The 21,754-nt window shown below is 45.2% G+C and overlaps 2 protein-coding genes across 2 annotated transcripts in view; both read left to right on the forward strand.

The window, feature by feature from the left end:
• camsap2b (calmodulin regulated spectrin-associated protein family, member 2b) overlaps nt 1–9,499 on the forward strand; it is a 65,834-nt gene extending 56,335 nt beyond the window's left edge. The window contains exons 19-24 of the mRNA XM_079530346.1: nt 402–538; nt 1,057–1,271; nt 1,434–1,533; nt 4,143–4,258; nt 5,256–5,374; nt 5,541–9,499. Of these exons, the coding sequence (XP_079386472.1) occupies nt 402–538; nt 1,057–1,271; nt 1,434–1,533; nt 4,143–4,258; nt 5,256–5,374; nt 5,541–5,843 (990 nt within the window). The 3' untranslated portion in view covers nt 5,844–9,499. The remainder of the gene's footprint in view (nt 1–401; nt 539–1,056; nt 1,272–1,433; nt 1,534–4,142; nt 4,259–5,255; nt 5,375–5,540) is intronic.
• A 1,564-nt stretch (nt 9,500–11,063) lies between these two features.
• wdr47a (WD repeat domain 47a) overlaps nt 11,064–21,754 on the forward strand; it is a 31,423-nt gene continuing 20,732 nt past the window's right edge. Inside the window, exons 1-8 of the mRNA XM_079529450.1 lie at nt 11,064–11,246; nt 13,058–13,227; nt 15,943–16,026; nt 16,543–16,627; nt 17,115–17,246; nt 18,364–18,540; nt 19,346–19,878; nt 20,485–20,626. Coding sequence (XP_079385576.1) covers nt 13,070–13,227; nt 15,943–16,026; nt 16,543–16,627; nt 17,115–17,246; nt 18,364–18,540; nt 19,346–19,878; nt 20,485–20,626 — 1,311 coding nt within the window. The 5' untranslated portion in view covers nt 11,064–11,246; nt 13,058–13,069. The remainder of the gene's footprint in view (nt 11,247–13,057; nt 13,228–15,942; nt 16,027–16,542; nt 16,628–17,114; nt 17,247–18,363; nt 18,541–19,345; nt 19,879–20,484; nt 20,627–21,754) is intronic.

Here is a 21,754-nt window from a genome sequence, read left to right on the forward strand (position 1 = left end):
ATGTTTGCCTGTTATCTCTGCTATGGTACCACATCATGGAATTGTGGACAACAAAATATTCCAAGTTTTGGCTAAAACCCTATTCATTGTTGTAGGTGATAAGGTGACCACTGGTTAGTAAAAACAGAGATGTGTTTGGGTGAGCGCCGAGCGGTGAGTCGCTTATTATCGCAGCGTGACGTCATGTTGTAGTTTTCGGTAGTCAACTTATCACCTAAAACTGGAGTATGAATAGGGCTTAAATCTCATCAAATGGTGGTTCGTGGCTCAAATGCCGAATAAATAATGGACCTTGATATGAAAAGGTTTGAAAACCACTGCACTACGGCGATAAGACACATTAAACATTGTGGAATGTCTGACCTATGTGTGGACCTGTGTGTTTGCTCTCCTCCCTCCAGGACGACGGGAAGGGAGAGGAGGAGCTGGCGGCCAAGAGAGCAGCTCTGCTGGAGAAGAGGCTGAGGAGAGAGAAGGAGAACCAGGAGAAGAGGCAGCAGCAGGAGGCTGAGCAAGAGCACAAGAAGGAGGCAGCACGGTCTGTCTGTCTGTCTGTCTGTCTGTCTGTCTGTCTGTCTGTCTGTCTCCGTTCCTTCAGCTGTCTGTCTGTCTGTGTCTGACGGCTAATTTGCACCTCTAAACAGGTTTTGCTCGACAACTAAACTAAAATACACATCTTACACCCTCGTTAGATTTGGGAAAGTGTGACACATGAAAACAGCCCCAACTTGCTGCTTCTTTTATTTACTATTCGTTTTTTACTACTTTTATTACTAGTTTTATTATGCATATTCATGTTGATTACTTGTTCCCACATGTTATTTAGCTAGACCCATACTGTTTGCTTGAGCACAAATGTTAAATACTGTATGTTATTAGCACTTAATTATTCTCTTATTCGACTTAAATATGTGTTTCACTGTCTTTGGATGACTAGAGTTCACGCCATTTACTCTGATCTCCCAGTTGTTACTCTGAAATAGAGCATCTTCCTAAATGTTTCCTTGAGATAATAAATTGTAATTTAGATAATAATCTTGAGTCTTCTCCGTCTAGGTTGAAAGCAGAGGAAGAGCAGCAGAAGAAGGACGATGAGAAGGCGAGGAGAGACTACATCAAGAACGAGTATCTGAGGAGGAAGCAGCTCAAGCTGATGGAGGACATGGACGACATCATCAAACCCCGCCCCGGGAGCCTCAAGAAGAAGCCACGCCCCAAATCCATCCACAGGGACGTCATGGAGTCTCCCAAGCCCCCTGTCCGAGCGACAGGTAAGACACGCACGCACGCACGCGCACACACGCACGCACGCACGCACGCACGCGCGCACACGCACGCGCACACGCACACGCACACGCGCACACGCACACAACCATACAGCTGTGTGACAGTTACACATCAATGTCTTCTGCTCTGTGTATGTTTTGGTGCAGGGGTGCGTCCCAGAGGGTTCTCAGTCTCCAGTGTGTCCTTGGCCTCCCTCAACCTGGCTGACAATGACAGCAACCATCCAGACAACAGGAGGACTCCCAGGTACACTGACTCTCACACTGACTCAATGCTAAAGCTGCTATACTCCATAGCACAGCTGAAAATAACTGATCTACAAACTGAGCGGTCCTTTTCGGCAAATGACGCCATCTCACTACAGGCCAGGGTATAAATTAATTAGTCTTAAATGTCCTTCTTCACCCACCTCGCCGTTGGCTAATAAAAGCAGTGAACGCATTCCACATTCTGGTAGCGGTGACGTTTGTTCTACTGTGATATTTGCTTAACCCTGTCTTCTACCCTGAGCCATCCCAAACTAAACCTAACCCTGTCTTCTACCCTGAGCCATCCCAAACTAACCCTGTCTTCTACCCTGAGCCATCCCAAACTAACCCTGTCTTCTACCCTGAGCCATCCCAAACTAAACCTAACCCTGTCTTCTACCCTGAGCCATCCCAAACTAAACCTAACCCTGTCTTCTACCCTGAGCCATCCCAAACTAAACCTAACCCTGTCTTCTACCCTGAGCCATCCCAAACTAAGCCTAACCCTGTCTTCTACCCTGAGCCATCCCAAACTAAACCTAACCCTGTCTTCTACCCTGAGCCATCCCAAACTAAACCTAACCCTGTCTTCTACCCTGAGCCATCCCAAACTAAGCCTAACCCTGTCTTCTACCCTGAGCCATCCCAAACTAAACCTAACCCTGTCTTCTACCCTGAGCCATCCCAAACTAAACCTAACCCTGTCTTCTACCCTGAGCCATCCCAAACTAAACCTTGTCTTCTACCCTGAGCCATCCCAAACTAAACCCTGTCTTCTACCCTGAGCCATCCCAAACTAAACCTTGTCTTCTACCCTGAGCCATCCCAAACTAAACCTTGTCTTCTACCCTGAGCCATCCCAAACTAAGCCTAACCCTGTCTTCTACCCTGAGCCATCCCAAACTAGCGAAGTGTGTTGGAATTAGGTGGGTCATGGGCTTAAGGGCGAGAAGAGGTCGTATCACTATCAGTTTGTTTGTTGTCTGTTTAAGGTTAATTGTACTTGTTTTGAAATGATCACTTTCTATCCCTGTCAGGCTCATACTGTACTACTATGCATCGCTCCTGTTTGACTCCTGTCTCTCTGTCTGTCTGGTTCTTTTCCTCCATTCTGCATGTCACCCACAGAGGCACTAAAGTAGCCTCTGGTCATATCTCGTTTTTCCTAAGCCCTCCCAAAGAGCGAAAGGGAAGGTTAGTACAGTGAGGACACAAAACATAGAACACAGCGGATACGTAATGGTCTCATTACGCTTATTGTAAATATATGCAGTACTGTATATTTACTCTCATGCAAAAGAACTTTGATTCATTTACCAATCTATTTCCTTGAGGCAGACCAATATGGGATTAAAAAGAAAAACACATTGTGATGGTTGCGTCACAGCTATGTGGCGACAAAAGTCGTAATTTGACCGATTACGTAAAGAACTTGAACCCTAGCATCCCTATTCTGGGTAACGATAATGGTAACGGTAATGATTTGGTGTGTAGAGGGGGAAAAGAGTGGACCAAAAAAAAGAAAGAGCCAACTCAGGTCAAGTTTACTAAGTATTGAGGTAGTATTTAAGTGGTTAATAATATAATTAATTCAGTCTATTCGTGGCTTCTGCATTGAAGTTCTCCCTGGCTTGGTGTGTTCTTTATGCTTTCTGCCCTAGCTCCCTTCTGGAACCTTCTGTATTATAAACCTCTAACAGCTTTCTGCCCCAGCTCCCTTCTGGAACCTTCTGTATTATAAACCTCTAACAGCTTTCTGCCCCAGCTCCCTTCTGGAACCTTCTGTATTATAAACCTCTAACAGCTTTCTGCCCTAGCTCCCTTCTGGAACCTTCTGTATTATAAACCTCTAACAGCTTTCTGCCCTAGCTCCCTTCTGGAACCTTCTGTATTATACACTTCTAATAGCGTCGTGTCTGTCGGATGGAAACCTCATGTGTCCAAAACTGTTACTTCTCAGGAGTCACATTCAAAAGTAGAAAAAGCACTTTTGACACTTTTGTGCGGCGCTGTAGTGTGATCAAGTAATGATCAAGTAATTTCCGGGGAAAGAAAAAACACAAAAACGTGGTATATGGAGATAAGAGGCTTCCGCCCGACAGCAACGATATACTCTCACACGGCTCTGTGCTAGGTTCTCTGCGCTAGCTAGTAGCTACTCTATGCTATCCTCCCTCTGCTTACAGTAGTTGCTTTGCTTTTCGTTTGCCTCTAGACTAGTAGCTACTACTACAGCTTGGCTCTCTATAGTTAATAGTACTAGCTAGTAGCTACTACAGCTTGCCTCTCTCCATAGGCATAATGATGACATAGTTCTGGGGAGTTTGCTTTGCTTGGCTGATAATTGCGACCCTGCTTGTCGCTGCTCAGTCACAGAGATGTGTGCTGTGACGTGATGCGAGAGGACATGCAGGGGTTGGGAGAATTGTGCCACTGCTTCTGACCTTTTTTTTTTCCTTTCTTCTGTATGTGTATGTGTGTGCATGTTTGTGCCGTAAATTGTCTTCACGTCCTGCATGCTCCGGGGTCCTCTATTCTATGCTGTATGTGTCTCTCGTGTTTAATGTTGTTCTTTCGTGCGTGTATGGGTTGTGTGTGTGTGCACAGGCCAGATTCTGCAGAGGGCTTCTCCTCATGCCCGTCGGCTGGCAGTCGGAACGGAGAGAAGGACTGGGAGAACGAGTCCACTACTTCATCCACCCCCTCCAACACAGAATACACAGGTAACTCCACCCCCTCCTAACTCCACCCCCTCCTAACTCCACCCCCTCCAACACGGAATACACAGGTAACTCCACCCCCTCCTAACTCCACCCCCTCCAACACAGAATGCACAGGTAACTCCACCCCCTCCAACACGGAATACACAGGTAACTCCACCCCCTCCAACACAAATACACAGGTAACTCCACCCCCTCCAACACGGAATACACAGGTAAATCCACCCCCTCCAACACAAATACTCAGATAATGCTGCATTCACATGGAATCAGGCAAGCGGTAGACAGCAAACGGCAAAACCTGATGGACGGCACGGAACGGTAAAAAGATTAAATATTTTAACATTGACGCCGTCTGCCGTTACCGTCACCGGTTCTGGCTGCCGTGCCGTCCTGTTCCGTTTACCGTCCTGCTCCCGTCCACTACAATGACTTCCGGTTTGCCGTCTACCGCTTGCCTGATCCCATGTGAATGCAGCATTACTCCACGCTCTCCAACACAAATACACAGGTAACTCCACCCCTCCTAACTCCAACACAGGGTACACACTACACAGGTAACTCCACCCCCTCCAACACACAGGTATCTAACTGGGCACGGCTGTCAAAATGTTACTCTGAAAATATAAATTTTCAAACTTTTCAAACATTTGCATACGATGAGCAATGTACGATGAAGTGTAAAATAAAATAAGTTTATGGACACACCTAACATTGATTCTGCCTACTGTACGTGGCCGTCGTTGTGCAATGGTTTTCTATGGCAGCGGAGCGGTTTGTTGTGGAAATCCGCACAATCGCATCAAAACGCTTTAAGGACAGTGGATGTAAAATATGGCACAATTATGTTATATATGTTTTGTTGCAATGCAACACGAAATTCTCCAGCTCAGACATTCTTTGACGTTAGGATATTTCAGTGTCACAAAAGGATTCTGCCTGTCTCATGTATTCCCGCTGTGTCTGACTGCAAACCCTTTGTTCATTCTTCATTCTTCAGGGCCTAAACTATACAAGGAGCCGAGTGCAAAGTCTAACAAGCACATCATCCAGAATGCTCTAGCCCATTGCTGCCTGGCTGGCAAGGTCAACGAAGGGCAGAAGAACAAGATACTGGATGTACGTTTTGTGTGTGCGTGCATGTGCGTGTGTGTGAGAGTGCGTGCGCACGTGTGTGCATGCTTATGTCAGTGCATGTTTACAACAACATGAATACGTTGAAGCTGATTTACCAAAACCACACCCACCTTCCCGCCCCCTTTTCCCCCGTACTCTTTACCGCTAGGAAATGGAGAAGTCGGAGGCCAACAACTTCCTGGTGTTGTTCCGCGACGCCGGCTGCCAGTTCCGCTCGGTGTACGCGTACTGCCCCGAGACGGAGGACATCGCCAAGCTGGCGGGCATCGGGCCCAAGAGCATCACGCCCAAGATGGTGGAGGGCCTCTACAAGTACAACTCGGACAGGAAGCAGTTCAGCATCATCCCGGCCAAGACCATGTCCGCCAGTGTGGACGCCATCACCATCGCCAGCCACCTGTGGCAGACCAAGAAGCAGGGAACCGCGCCCAAGAAACCGCAGCCAAAGTAGTGTCACGTTCGAGAGGCTCTTGTCGGGTGGCGGACGTGACCGCCCCGCCCTCGTCTGGAACTGACACGGAGGAATTTGTGGATATTGATTTTTTTACTTTTTCTTTTCTTTGTTTTTTTTCCTTCTTTTTATTAAAGGGACACCTGACCCTGCTGACAAAACGTACAACTGGAATGTAGAACATTAATGACAATGACAACTAAAGGGCCTTGGGGACATTGCTGCTATGCTACAGGACTGTGTGACAGTGAGACCCTGGGCTATTTAAATGGAGCACGTGTGTACTGTGTACGTGTGTGAGGCTGTGTGTGTGTTTGTGCGTGCGTGCGTGCGTTTGTCAGCTCGCGTCCATCTTCTTGTGTGCCAAAAAAAATGTCAAAATGATAAATGAATGAAAGCAGATACGGGCTAATGCCTTACCTAGATGGACCACTGAAGCACTGAATGTCACTCCTCTAAGAGATTGGTTTCGCCATGTTGATCGTGTGTGGCCTTATGCGTCGTTCCGTTTCATATCGAAGCGAAGTGCGTGTTTGAAAGCCTGTTGAGAAGTCTGCCTGCCGCGTGATGCAGGAGATAAATAAGGCTGTCCCTAACATTTCTGGGACAGCAGTAGCTGAGGGGCAGAGAGTGGTATGGTATAAGGTCACTGGTTCTGCCCCGGCCCCTGAAGTGTGTGTCCAAGTGTCTCTGAGCAAGACACTTTTAACCCTTAACTGCCCCCCACTTCCCCTGCTACCTTGTGCTCCACATGACCATCTGTGAAGCCATCAGCTGGGTGAAGGAGAAGAAGAAGAAGAAAAATAAGTGACGGGAGGAGTCAATTCGAGGCAGTCAATTTCTGAATGACAGCTTGATTGGTGTAGGCCAGGCATGTGCCTCCTAACCTTCCCCTTTGAGGCCACTTTTACACGGCAACGTTCTCCACAGAGAAAACGGCAAAGTCCCGTTGCGTTCTCACTTTTTAATCAGTGTTTACACGGAGACGCAACAGCGATTTAACATGCTGTAGTGTGCATGCCACGTGGCTAGGTGTCGGTGACGCACTGCCAGATAGACCAGGCACGCATGCGTATACTAGAACCAGTTATATTTCCTGTCACAAGGCTGTTTGTTTACATCATGGTGTACATTCACCAATGCAGCGGCTCGGCGACGTGAGCCATAACGTCACGCGTTTTGCGGATTCATCGTGTTGCCCGTTTACATTGAGACGCCAGGCGGAGGGAGCGTTTTCAAAGATTTCCACTGTGGAAGGAGTTTTCACTTTGGTCTGTTTCCAACCCTCGAAAACGTCTAAACGGACCCTCGCAAACGATTATTTTGCCGTATTCTATGGAAACCGTTCTCGTGTAAAAGGGGCCTGAGTCACTGATTGGAGCGGTTGATCTTTGTGTAATAATGTGTGTGAATAGTGAAGTGCCAAGAGAGCGAGGACAATACCTCAGATATCGATCACCACTTCAGTAAGTGTTATACGACGATGATCATCATCACTCATCTACCTTCCTGGAGAGCACCTGCAACTGACTCTTTTTAATTTATTTTCATTTTGATATAATTGCTTTGGAGGTCTTAAAAAAAAGATGAAATGCTTGAAAGACATTTTATGGAAAGAAACATATACTTTATTGTCTTTAAGTTAATTTAGTTTGTATATAATTGCTATTGCGTCAGCTTTTTTGTTTATTATGAATCTATTCTTCATACTGTACATTTATTGTAATAATGTGGGGGGCGTTTTTAATCGTACTTACAGATGCAAGACGTGCGATCACTCAACAAACAGTGTCATTGATGGGTCTGTTGTCAGCTGTAGATTAGGAGATCAACTCACACCCCGTGCCATCAGTCTGTGCAGTCAGTCTTAATAGTCACTGTTGACGTAACACATTTGGTAATTACACGTTTATTAACACAGTGGGTCTCAATGTGGGCTAGCTCCGGGGACCCCCAGGTGTCACGAAGTGGGTTCCAGGGGGTCCCACCCCAGGTGTCCTGAAGTGGGTTCCAAGGGGTCCCACCCCAGGTGTCCTGAAGTGGGTTCCAGGGGGTCCCACCCCAGGTGTCACGAAGTGGGTTCCAGGGGGTCCCACCCCAGGTGTCCTGAAGTGGGTTCCAGGGGGTCCAACCCCAGGTGTCCTGAAGTGGGTTCCAGGGGGTCCCACCCCAATGGGTGTCCTGAAGTGGGTTCCAGGGGGTCCCACCCCATGGATGTCCTGAAGTGGGTTCCAGGGGGTCCCACCCCAATGGTTGTCCTTCCTGAAGTGGGTTCCAGGGGGTCCCACCCCATGGATGTCCTGAAGTGGGTTCCAGGGGGTCCCACCCCAATGGGTGTCCTGAAGTGGGTTCCAGGGGGTCCCACCCCATGGATGTCCTGAAGTGGGTTCCAGGGGGTCCCACCCCAATGGTTGTCCTTCCTGAAGTGGGTTCCTGGGGGTCCCACCCCAGGTGTCCTGAAGAGGGTTCCAGGTGGTCCCGACTCCCAAAAGGATGTGATAGTTAAAGAACCAAATAGACTCTTATGGGTCTGTAACTCCGAGAGACCCTCTCAGAGTTCAATGAACGCTGAGGAGTTTATACAGTGTAGATTGGGTTCCCATGCAGAGATAAAATGTTTTATCAAATGGGGGTCTGTGGCCTAATGCATATCATACTGGGGGTCCGTGAAAGTAAAAAAAAGGTTGCGAACCAGTGTATTAACATGTCACTTTACTGTGGATATTGTCTTAAATGATAGATTCCGGTTACGCTTAAAGTAGCCCACATATTGTAAATACAAGGTCTAAACTAACCTATGATAGCACTTCATAGCCCCCCCACCCCCCAACCAGTGGTGGAAAAAGTACTCACATTTAGTACAACGTATCAGTACCGCAATGCAGAAATACTCTGTTACGAGTAAAAGTCCGGTAATACAAATGTACTTGAGTAAAAATACAAAAGTATTGGCATCAACTTGTCCTGTCCAAAATGTCCTGTTTCACAAGTTATCATAAGTATGTCTAAAATGAAAAAAGCAACCTGCTGGTTGCTATATTTTCAAATATCCAAAGTTTATCTACAAAGCAACAGTAACGAAGGTTTTCAAATATTTGTATTTGAGTAAAAAGTACAACATGCCTCTGAGATGAGTAAAAATATAGAAAAATGGAAATACTCCAGTGAAGTTTGTACTTAAGCACATGAGTACGTGTACTTAGTTATACTTTCCACCACTGCCACCAACCCGCTATAGCTTTGAGTGAACAGTGTACACAAAGATACACGCAGCCATGTTTCCAGGGCTGCCATAATGAGTTTATACTTTTAATCATTTTTTTATGATTGATTTTTTTTAAACCCCGCAAATGAAATCATAGTTTTACTTTTCAGTGTTTTCACACTGTACAGATATATTTTGTCATATGAAAGTATTTTTCACATTTCATATATGGAGGGTTTTATGCAAAAGGAGACGTCGTGTTGAGAGCAATTGTGTGTAGCCAGTATTAAACAGGATGGAGTTGTCCAATGCAGCATAGTCTATTATGAGAAGTCTTATTTTATTTTGTATTCTGAATTTGTCTTTCAATTCACTAAAATGCTCAGTTGTTCATGTACTGTATTTATGGTTTTTTTATTGCTTTGATCTCTATTAAAATGCCAACTATCAACAGTAATGTGGTGTCGGTCATGAATCTCTTCTAGGTCATTGGTTCTCAAAGTGGAGTCCGGGGACCCCTATAGGGTACTTGAGGGAGTTCCAGGGGATCTCTATAGTTAGGAACCAAATGGACCCTTATGGGTCTGTAACTCTGAGTTAAATTAACAGTGTGGTTTAACAATATAAATTAGGCGTCCCAGAGATAGGAATGCCATTAAATGGGGGTCCGTAGCCTAATGCATGCCAAACTGGGGGTCCTTTAAATTAAAATGGTTGAGAATCACTGCTACCTAGAGCCGTAAAAATCTTCTCTCATGGGGGTCCTTGGCATAGCTTTTCACATGGGGGTCTGCAGGCTAATACATGTCGATTTGGGGGTTCTTGGCATGAAACATTTGGGGAACCACTGTTCTAATGGTAATGAGGGGTATTTAAAAACCTATCCTAAATATCCTGGAGACAAAGAAGTTAATAATATACATATTTTATTCTATTCTATTTGAATTGCAACCTTTACTGCTATTCCCATATTCCAGAAAAGTTTGCCTGATGATTGATTGATTGATTGATTGATTGATTGATTGATTGATTGATTGATTGATTGATTGACTGATTGATTAATGATTGATTGATTGAGTTAACTAGATTTAAAGCACAGGCCATAACATAATTATTATCGTCATCATCACTGTGAATTCTGGCTTGGATGATGAATGTTAATGACAGCTATAGCCTAGGCAATATGTTGTAATTGGTGCATGGGTGTAAACCAGTGATGGAACTGGTTTTTGGTACTTCGGATATCTTTAATTTTTAAATAACAGTTCTGCATTCAAAATTTTACTTGATTAAAATAACACGTACAGGACCAAAAACATAAGAAAAGTAAATGTGACCCATTTCTGAATAATAAATATGATATTATAATATCATAAAAAAATAATATTATTTGAACTACTAATATGGAGGTCAGCTTGTGAACCTTTTTTTCTTTCTTTTATTATTTGACAATTTGACCAGTTTAATAAGCCATTAAATTGTCACAGCTGTGAACTGGGGACCCCACCCTCCCTGGGGGTCCGGCTCCCGACCCACAGATTGACAACCACTTTCCAGAGTGATGTAGGCAGTCATTTTGACTATAGACCTGTCACTATTATTTGACATAATCGCAATTATTTTTGCATAATTGTTTCCATGTTGAAAAATGTGCACATATAGTCTATAGGATATTACAATTTATTACATGTATAACATTATATTAAATGTCAATAATTTGTGCATTTTTGCATATTTAAGTTATTTGGCACAAGTGCCCTATAGCTGTGCAATTATCAATTACGAAGCCTAAAAGGCAAAGAGAAATGACATAATTTAATATTTTGTATTGATATGTTCCAATATTCAATCAATGCCAATTGCCAAAAATAATTATTTGAGTGACAAATTATGACAATTAATCGTTAACTTCAATTTTAATATCGTGACAGTTACAGTTTTGACAGTCAGCCGGGGACTGGTGCTGTAGGGACAGGGTAGCACAGTGCAGTGGGAGGCAGAACAAGGAGGAGACAGCACAGCACACACACACCACAGAGGCTGGGGGAGCACAGACACACACAGCCAGGCTGTCTACATTCTACAAACCAAGGGAGGACGAGGAGGAATACATTGCAAGTGACAGTGTGTGTTGCTTACACACAACCACAACCACCGCTCCTGGACCTCATCCGCAGCCCATGTGTTTTTAAGATCAGGTGAGTGTTCAGTTCATCACATCATCAGAAGTGTTGTGTTGTAAAAATAAATGTGGCGCACGGACGGTGCGTGGGAAAGCAGCTAGAGCACCCCGCCCGTCCGTCCGTCCACCAACCACTGCTATAGTAGCGGATCTGGACTGGAGAGAGAGAGAGAGATGCGTGATATCTTCTCTTTCTCGGCCTGTCACTGTCTGCTCTTCTGCATAAACAAACAATCTGTCAAATTGGCTGGCTCGGCGTGATCTCTGCCTAATAACCGCCCGCTCTGCGTTGGGTTAATCCAGACGCTATCCTTTCGCTATCTAGCCTATCTGTATCTATGGCAAAGCTAACAAGTAGCTACATTACAACAGTACTGTAAGCTCCTTATGCTTGTGTCACACTCACACAGACCACAGCAGTTGCAGTGCCATCGCTAGCTATAGCTTTAGTAGCAGCAAAGGCTGCGGTGTTTCTGTCTAATGGGAGGGTGTGTGTGTGATCAAGGTTAATATTGATCAGTTGACCGGTTTAAGAAGGTGTCGTTAACTTGTTATTGAACTCCCCCATCACCATACTGCTAGATCAGCAGCAACAGCAGCAGGAGGAGGATGGCTGCTGCTTCGTATCATGATTCATGAGGGTGGCTGTTTTCTGTCAACAAACCAATAGCAACCACAGTTGTTGTAACGTTTAGTGCACCAAGAGTGAATGTATTACTCTGTTACAATGTGATATACTAGTTAGTTACAGTTATTATAGTTGTAAACCCCCTCTCCCTCCCTGGCTGGGAGCTGCAGCAAATTGTGTGGCATCAGTTGGTTTGACAGCTTGGCTGTGTCATCATCCCTGCCTGCGTAATTAAAACACATGATATTGTATAATCACTGTTGTTTAGCATGTGATTGGATTATCTCCAAAATTGAAGTGCTGCTGACCCCTGCACTGTGCTCTGGTGATGAATGATGATCGAGGCACATTCCAGTGTGTGTGTGTGTGTGTGTGTGTGTGTCTGACTTTGTTGATGATTTATTTACAGTACTGTACAGTGAAAGCACACACAATAAATTACCTCGGGTTCATTCATGCTGAGTGAAAGTGCTTGTGTGGCGTGTGGGCCGTCTGTGGATTTGCGGATTACAACAGATTAACTGAAAGTTAAGGCTGATATATTAATTCCCTTTCCTTTGAATTGTTTCTTTAAAGAGACAATTTAAAGATTAAAGATGAAAGAGATCAACTTAAAATGAAGGAATTTTAATTGTATGTTTAATATTACTTGGTAAATGGTAAATGTATATAGCGCTTTTATCCAAAGCGCTTTACATACAGGTAGATTGTGCATTACATTCACCCATTCACACACACATTCATACACCGATTGCGGAGGAAACCATGCAAGGCACCAAACTGCACATCGGGAGCCATTAGGGGTTCAGTGTCTTGCTCAAGGACACTTTAACACTAATTCTGGGGGAGCCTGGGATTGAACTGGGAACCACATCAGGCCCCTCTACCCCTAGCACTCTATACCCCTGAGCTACTGCGGGCCAATATTATTGTTGTTGTTGTTACTATTATGGGCATTTGCTACATGGATCTAAGTGTATAATGGAACCTGCTCAACATACAAGCATATACACCTGAAATGTATGTACAACACAAAGTGCCACTGTGTTATTTCCACCACAGCAGCCAGGAAGTTGACTAAACTTCTTGTGACTCTGTCTGTGTGTGTGGTTATAATTCCACCAGCGTTGGACTTGTCCTGCTGTTCCCCCGACGAGGGGCTGTTTTCACTTTGTTTTGTGTTTGCCCCCCTCTGGCAGCCCGTCGTCGCCATGACAGCGGAAGAAACCATCAACGTGAAGGAGGTGGAGATCATCAAGGTGGTGCTGGACTTCCTGAACTCCAGGAAGTTGCACATCAGCATGCTGGCACTGGAGAAGGAGAGCGGCGTCATCAACGGACTCTACTCCGACGACATGCTCTTCCTCAGGTTGGTAGTATAGGGCTGTCACCATCGCAACATTTAGGTTGATTGATTGATTGATTCATTTATCCATCCATCCGCTTATCCGGAATCGGGTCATGGGGGTAACAGTTCCAAAAGAGATTTCCAGTCTTCCCTTTCCAGAGCAACATTAACAACTTCCTCCTGGGGGATCCCGAGGCATTCCCAGGCCAGTGTGGAGATATACCCCCCCATCTGATTGATTGATTGATTGACTGTTTATTTGTTTATTTGAAAAGGATTAGCTGGTGCCATGGCAATCAGCGGCAATTATAGTTATAGGAATCGTGAAAGAAGGACTCGTTAAGGAACCGAGCATGCTATTTGCTCAACATGAAACCAATACAATAACAGCAGCAGCCAAGCCGCCGCAACATACACAGTCAAATCCGGAATGTTGATTTAATTCTGTTTTAGTGTAAAACGTGGATCCTTTCAGAGTGAAATAAACACTGCAGATTACTATGATACGGGCAGCAGCCTCGGGCAGCAGCATCCTGTGTGTTTGACGTATTCCGGGACATCCGACAGATTTGCTGATAGTGTTACACAGACAGAACCGCCACATTAGATCTGAGTGCTCCGCTGAATGTCAGCCAGAAAGCGTGTCTTTCTGGACAGACCTGTGGAATTCCTCTGGAATGAGGAGGAAAGCATTTATCCAACCGTGCAGCTTCTGTTTCGTGTCTGTTTTCTGTCCACAGGGCCTTTTTCTGCAGGGCTTAATCACTTAAATAACAGTGATTTTCAACCTATGGTTTTTATTTCAAGGGTCACCAGTTTGATATGCATGAGGCCACGGACCGCCATTTGATTAAATATATCACACCTGTGTGAAGTGAGAGGCGCTCTTATTATCATACATCATCATACATAATCACATTCCGGCACAATTGGCTGGAATGAGTTTTCTGTCCTCCTTTTTGAGGGGTGCTAGCCCCTCCTATATACAGGTTTAATGTTTGTCTTTAGGTCAATGTTTGTTTTAAAAAGGCCATTGACAATGACGAGAAATTAATGTTTGTTTAGTCACTAACAAAAACCTTAAATCACATTAACAACTAGAAAAAGTGCCCTTCTGGGCACAGGTCTCCACCAGGAGGATTGGAGTGTGTGTGTGATGTTTGGCAAAATGTTTAGGAGCAATATAAACGTGTGTGTGTGTGTGTGTGTGTGTGTGTGTGTGTGTGCGTGTGTGACGCGGCTTGGCCTGTTGTAGCACCACCATGAGGCTGATTTGAAAACTGTCAAATGGCATTTCTTCCAAAGCCTAGTGGGAATATGCATGCACAGTTTCACCACAATCGGACGCTGCGTTGAGTAGTTGTGGCGATTTGTACAAAACGGGTACAAAGCGGGCTACTCCTGAAAAGTTAAGAAACCAATTGTAGCCAATGAGGGTGGATTATGAGAAATCAAACAAACCCGTCTTGATCACATGACTATGGAGAGCATGTGTACCGATTTGCGTGAAATTTGGATAAAATCTGAAGGAGTAATATTAGAAAGTGTTTTACATATGTCGGCCTCCTGGTGGCGCTATAAAGAGCAGATGTGAAAATTTCCAGGCAAAGGTTTTTCCTTGGCCTCTAGGGAGTTGGCATACAAAATGATCCACAGATCCGTGCAGTTAGAGGTAAAAACACTTTTCGGCCAGTTATAGCGCCACCATGAGGCTGAGTTGAAAATGTTCATGTGGCATTTCTTCCTCGGCCTAGTGGGAATGTGTGTGCACAATTTCACGGAAATCACACGATGCGTTCATGATTTGCAGCATTTTGTTTGAAACTGAGCACTTTCGTTGAATGGCTCTAGAGAGACTGTGTACCAATTTGCGTGATGTTTGGACAAAATCTGTAGGTGTACTGTCCAAAAACATTTTTTGCACAAAGCGGCCTCCTGGTGGCGCTAGAACAGGCCGTTCTGGAAATTTTGGGGCAGAGGTTCATCGTTGGCATCCAGGGAGTGTGTGTGCAAAATTTGGCATCGACCGGGTTAACGGTGCCGGAGATTAGCTGTTCACAGACGGAAGGACGGACGGACACACGGACGGACGGACGGACGGAGTGCAAAACATACTCTCTCCCCATGCCTTCGGCCTTGTGGAGACAATAAAGAGAATTTAATGTTTGTTTTGACATTGTTTGTTTTACATCATCATTACATCACCTAATCATGGATTGGATGACCATTGAATAAAGTATAGCTGCTCCAAGGTATACCGAATTCCCTCCTCAATGTTGTAAGATGATAAGAGCGCCCCTCACTTCACACGGGTGTGATTTTATCCTCAATACGTACATTGCTCAGCCAATCAAATCATCGCTATGGAATGCTCAACCAATCAAATCATCGCTATGGAATGCTCAACCAATCAAATCATCGCTATGGAATGCTCAACCAATCAAATCATCGCTAGGGTACACACACACACACACAAAGCTGGGCATAAGGGCTAGCGCAAAAAATATGGGACACCAATCGACACTTTAAAAAATCTGCAGTTGTGGATTTAAGTAAGGGTCCATTTGTACACAGACCCATAAGGGTCCATTTGGACCTCTGGTGGTTCCATTCCGTGTGATTTGCTTTGGCTTCGCTGCAGTTGCAAGAATTTAGGTCCGTCTGGACAATTTGTAGATGAAGAATGCAGGGATTCCAATGAGTTCCAATGACGTCATGTACTGTACATGTTTTCAGACAACTGGTGCTGGACGGCCAGTGGGACGAGGTCTTGCAGTTCATTCAGCCGCTAGAGTGCATGGACAAGTTTGACGGAAAACGGTGAGTGAATCACTCTAATTGCATGCATCATTTTATCTGTACATTAACCACATGAACCCTGCTGTCCCTATGTTGGGCACGTTTTCTTTTCTTTCTTTCTTTCCTTCTTTCTTCTTATGTAAAACAAAATAGCAAAAAAAAGGCCAATCTTCTAGATCAACATTTTTTAGCTATTCAATTTGTCATACGACCAACTACGGCTTAAGACATTTAAGCTGTTAAGACTTGATGAGGTGGACACAGATATAACTTATAATATGCTGTAGTATACATAATCAAGCAGCATTCTAATACATTATAATAAATAGACCATAATAATTGACAAGTCCACTCTGTCTAGTCCTGTGCTGGTTCATATTAACTGTATCTTTGTCCTTGCCGTGGTGTTCAGGTTCATATTAACTGTATCTTTGTCCTTGCCGTGGTGTTCAGGTTCATAATTTAACTGTATCTTTGTCCTTGCCGTGGTGTTCAGGTTCATATTAACTGTATCTTTGTCCTTGCCGTGGTGTTCAGGTTCCGATACATTGTCCTAAAGCAGAAGTTTCTGGAAGCCCTGTTCGTGAACAACGCCATGTCGGCAGAGGACGAGCCTCAGCATGTGAGTCCACATCTCTCCTTCATGACACACCTATCTTTCTCTCACACACACACACACACACACACACACACACACACACACACACACACACACACACACACACACACACACACACACACACACACACACACACACACACACACACACACACACACACACACACACCTGGGACCATCTCTCCGTTCTTGAGAATGCCCACGGGGCACCGCCCTTCTCTGTACACAAAATATGCCATTTTACTGGTGATAGAATACAGAATAGAATACCTGCCATGCCTCTATTTGTACCTACTGTACTATTGGTTTATACATTATGCACAACTCACCTGAAGTTACAATAAAGAAACCATCTAACCAACCAACCAACCGTTCATTGCTTTCCAAATGGAACAAGTGGTTTTCGAAGTAGGGGCTCGCCTGGTACAGTACAGTATGTGCTCGCAGCTGGTTACGGCTATATGCTAATGTGTTGTGGTGTGCTGTTTCAGTTGGAGTTCACCATGCAGGAGGCGGTGAAGTGTCTCCATGCCGTGGAGGAGTTCTGCTCCTCTAAAGACGACTACAGCCAACTGTGTCTGCTGCTCACCCTGCCCCGCCTCACCAACCACGCCGAGTTTAAGGCGAGCGCTGCAGTACATCCACCACCTGCACACACACACACACTAATTATTTGCTCCCAGTGTTTTTTGCATGTATTGAATTAACGTTTCACAAGATCCAGACGTGAGCAAAAATGTTGATCCAGTAGTTTGGAGCAAATTATCAGACAGAAAAGACTTTATTATTTTCTGTTTGTCCTGCCCTTGGATACTAGAGTGGATGTACTTTATCCATCTGGAACATTTCCTTTAATTTACTCACCACACCCTTGTTTTGATTCCCAAACATTCTCCATCTTTCCTGTCTATCTTTCCTGTCTATCTTTCCTGTCTATCTTTACTGTCTATCCAGATTTAAAAAATCTAACTTGTGTGAGCCCAGCCGTCCACTACTGTATATAGTGGCAGTGCAGATTCGCTGCCGTTACGAGACATGAATGCCGTGTGTATTTATATTGGCCACATGACGTCTCACGTCATCAATGTTTGTTTAACTGCTGCCTTAACCCATTTTGGACTGAGGCCAATTCTAAAAACGCCTTCTAAATCCTGACCTAGGTTTTCTGAAAAACTTATATAGCAGCATCATTTTTTTGTACAGTACATACTGTACAGAACCCCAAAAGGGGTTCCCGCCCAGAAGGGTTACAACACCAAAAGGGGTTCCGGCCCAGAAGGGTTACAACACCAAAAGGGGTTCCGGCCCAGAAGGGTCACAACACCAAAAGGGGTTCCCACCCAGAAGGGTCACAACACCAAAAGGGGTTCCCGCCCAGAAGGGTTACAACACCAAAAGGGGTTCCGGCCCAGAAGGGTTACAACACCAAAAGGGGTTCCGGCCCAGAAGGGTCACAACACCAAAAAGGGTTCCCGCCTAGAATGGGCTAAACAAACACTAAAAGTCCATAGACTTGGCTGCCATTCAATTTTTGTCGAAAGTGCTCTAAACAAAGCTCTAAAAGCCCACTGACTTGGCTGGCATATGACTTAATTTCAAAAGCCAGGCATTGGAGGAGCTAGCCCCCCCCTCAAAAACAGAAATTAAAATAATCTTTCATTCAAAGAAACACCCTTTTGCTTACAAATCGGGCATAACCATGTGGAACTGTGAGTGATTCTTTGTGTGTGTCCGCTACAGGACTGGAACCCGAGCACGGCCAGGGTGCAGTGTTTCGAGGAGGCGTGCACCATGGTGGCAGAGTTCATCCCGGCCGACAGGAAGCTGAGCGAGGCCGGGTTCAAGGCCGGCGGGAACCGCCTCTTCCAGCTGCTGCTGAAGGGAGTGCTGTACGAGTGCTGCGTGGAGTTCTGCCAGGTGGGACCACTTTAGAGCTCATTACAGGAAACCAACCGCAAAAAAATCTGCCTCCTGCACTAGTGTTGATTTCGTCGACTATAGAACCATGCCGAAAATTCTTAGTGGACTACCTGTTATCATGGTCAGTATCATGGTCAGTGTCATGACAGTATAATGGTCAGTACTACTCAGTATCATGGTCAGTATCATGGTTAGTAGTAGTACTACTCAGTTTCATGGTCAGTATCATGGTCAGTACTCAGTATCATGGTCAGTATCATGGTCAGTATCCTGTCAGTATCATGCCAGTATCATGGTCAGTATCATGTCAATATCATGTCAGTATCATGTCAGTATCAGAATCAGTATCATGGTCAGTATCATGTCAATATCATGTCAGTATCATAGTCAGTATCATGACAGTATCAGGGTCAGTATCATGTCAGTATCAGGGTCAGTATCATGGTCAGTATCATGTCAATATCATGTCAGTATCATGTCAGTATCATGTTAGTATCATGTCAGTATCATGTCAGTATCAGGGTCAGTATCATGGTCAGTATCATGGTCAGTATGTCAGTATCATGTCAGTATCATGTCAGCACATTGCCAGCATGTAAATCTTTGGGGGAATGAGTGATACTAGATTGCAACAGATAATCAATCTAATCAATTCAATCCATCATAACAAACAATTGATTTTAATAAAACACTTTGATTTAGAAGGGAAACATGTTTTTGTTAGTTATCGATAGAATAACTCTAAGAAAACAGTTGCAGTAGCCCTAAACGAGTGACATCTCATTGCATGATGCGTCGACAGAGCAAGGCGACGGGGGAGGAGATCACGGAGAGCGAGGTGCTCGTGGGCGTCGACATGCTGTGCGGGAACGGCTGTGACGACCTGGACCTGTCGCTGCTCTCCTGGATGCAGAACCTCAACCACAGCGTCTTCCAGTGCGCCTTCGAGCAGAAGCAGCTCAACATCCACGTGGACCGCCTCGTCAAGCCCGCCAGGGCGGGCTACGGCGACCTCCTCACACCCCTCATCAGCAAGCTGTCGCCCTACCCGCCGTCGCCGCTGCGGCGGCCGCAGTCCGCCGACACCTACATGTCGCGCTCCCTCAACCCGGCGCTGGACGGCCTGTCCTACGGGCTGACATCGTCGGGCCAGGATAAGAGGGGGACCGGAGGCGGCGGGGGGGACGCGGGCGCGCATGGCAAAGGGGTCTCGCCCATGTCGCACTCCTTCGCCAACTTCCAGTACCCCGGAGCCGGGGGGGGCCCGGGCCTGAGCAGGAGTCTGATGATGGAGAGCTCCGACTGCCACAGCATCTTCGAGGAGTCGCCCGAGACGTAAGGGAGATATGATGAGCGTTCAACGCGACGGACAGCATTCCTGACAGGGTTTACTGTAGCTCAGAGGTGTAATTTTCAGAAAGAACTATGACATGCGGTGATTACATGCATACAGTAGTAACTTTAAAGCAAGCAGTACCACCAAGATATCCTGAGGCTACACCTATATGCAGATCATTCCATGTGGAATGTGCATACAGCAATGAACAACTTAGGTTACCATAGGCATAGAATATACTTGTGACGGGTGTGGCTAATGTTAAAACGCTCAGATGCCTCTGAACTTTCATGGATTTCATGAATGAATATTAACCTGCACAAAGTTAGGTGCACTTCTATTATAGCATTGATCTAAAATCTGACTTATCTGTAAAAAACTAAAAACTAAAACATGCATCAATTAAGTGTGTGTGGCAAATGACGCCACTTGGCTTAGCTCACAAACAGAACTACAACAAAAGGAGATCCTGTATGTATGTAACACGACAGTGTGTGTGTCATCTGGACCAGCTGCTGAGTGACAGCTTCGTGTCACCTTCGATATGATAATAATCACAACAGAACCCTAATCTGTTTCTGTGGGTGGTTTACTTTGTGCTTCAGCTCCAGGACGGACACGCCCGTGGACAAAATGCTGGGGTCAGGCCCCGGTGGAACCCCCAACTCAGGTGGGACCCCCAACGCACGGCCCGCCTCCGCCCCCGGAGAGGATGCTCCGTCACCTGGCTCCGCTGAGAGGAACGAGGTAACATCAAACATGACCTCACCACCGGTTGCTATCTTAAAAGCTGCAATCCGGGACTGAATGAATGAATAAAACGATATTGTAACCAATCTGTACGGGGGAGTATGTTAATACTAAAGTAAAATAAAGAGTCCGCACACCATTTTCTGCTCCCAGATATATCTTTACTGTAAATGGCCAAGTAAAGTAAATATATATCTGGGAGCAGAAGATGGTGTGCAGACTCTTTTTATTCTTGAACTATCACTGTCTTTGATCCGGCACCCAGCCTATTACTATTAGGTTATGGATGTGCGTGTCTTTGGCTGTTTTTCAGCCTCCTCTGCCACGGAGTATGTTAATACAGCATAACTAGTACATATGTATGGTAGAGTATGTTAATACAGCATAATTAATACATCTGCTGTTGTTTGAGCCAGGCGTTCTCCCTACTCTCCTATTGAGACAGCATACTGGTTGACAAGTAGCCCTGCGTGAAGCTCATTGTCCCAATATTTGACCCTGGCAGAAGGGCAAATGGATGTTTGGTTTCCCCCCACGCGGGTTTGAAGCCCGCGCGTGATCACAGTTGCAATTACCGGTACTTCTCTCGCCGTCAGGGGAGGACATACTGCAGCTTTAATTAACGTAACAATTTTATGTGAAACATTTCTCGGGGCTTTGAAGTCCTGATGTCACTCGTTCATCCCCTGGGTGCCAGAAGTAATTCCTCTATGGAGAATAACATTGGGTGATCTTAGAATGGTCTCATATAAGAATTCATTGTGTATACGAATGAGAATAATTTTGGCAGCGGTTAACGCTAGGGTTTTCTCGCCATCAGTTGATGCTTCATATCCATAGGAGTCAAACCGTGTTCATCTGTTTATTTTTGGAACACAGTTCTTATATGACGCAATGTTAAACACGTCTCTGGGAATTCAGAACGGGGGGGGTTGGGGGGGGGGGAACATGACCCAGGTTGCGTAAATTACGTCAGACTCCATTGTCACTGAAAATGTGTTATCTTTGTTGTCAACATTGTGGATTGGCATATTTTTTTGACTGGACTTTTGCCCTCCATTCTAAGTATAGAGCAGTCCTGGGAGATGACTGTATCTCTGTTGGACGTCTCTGATGACACCGAGT

Source organism: Electrona antarctica (assembly GCF_951216825.1).
Source record: "Electrona antarctica genome assembly, chromosome: 19".
Classification (NCBI taxonomy): domain Eukaryota; kingdom Metazoa; phylum Chordata; class Actinopteri; order Myctophiformes; family Myctophidae; genus Electrona; species Electrona antarctica.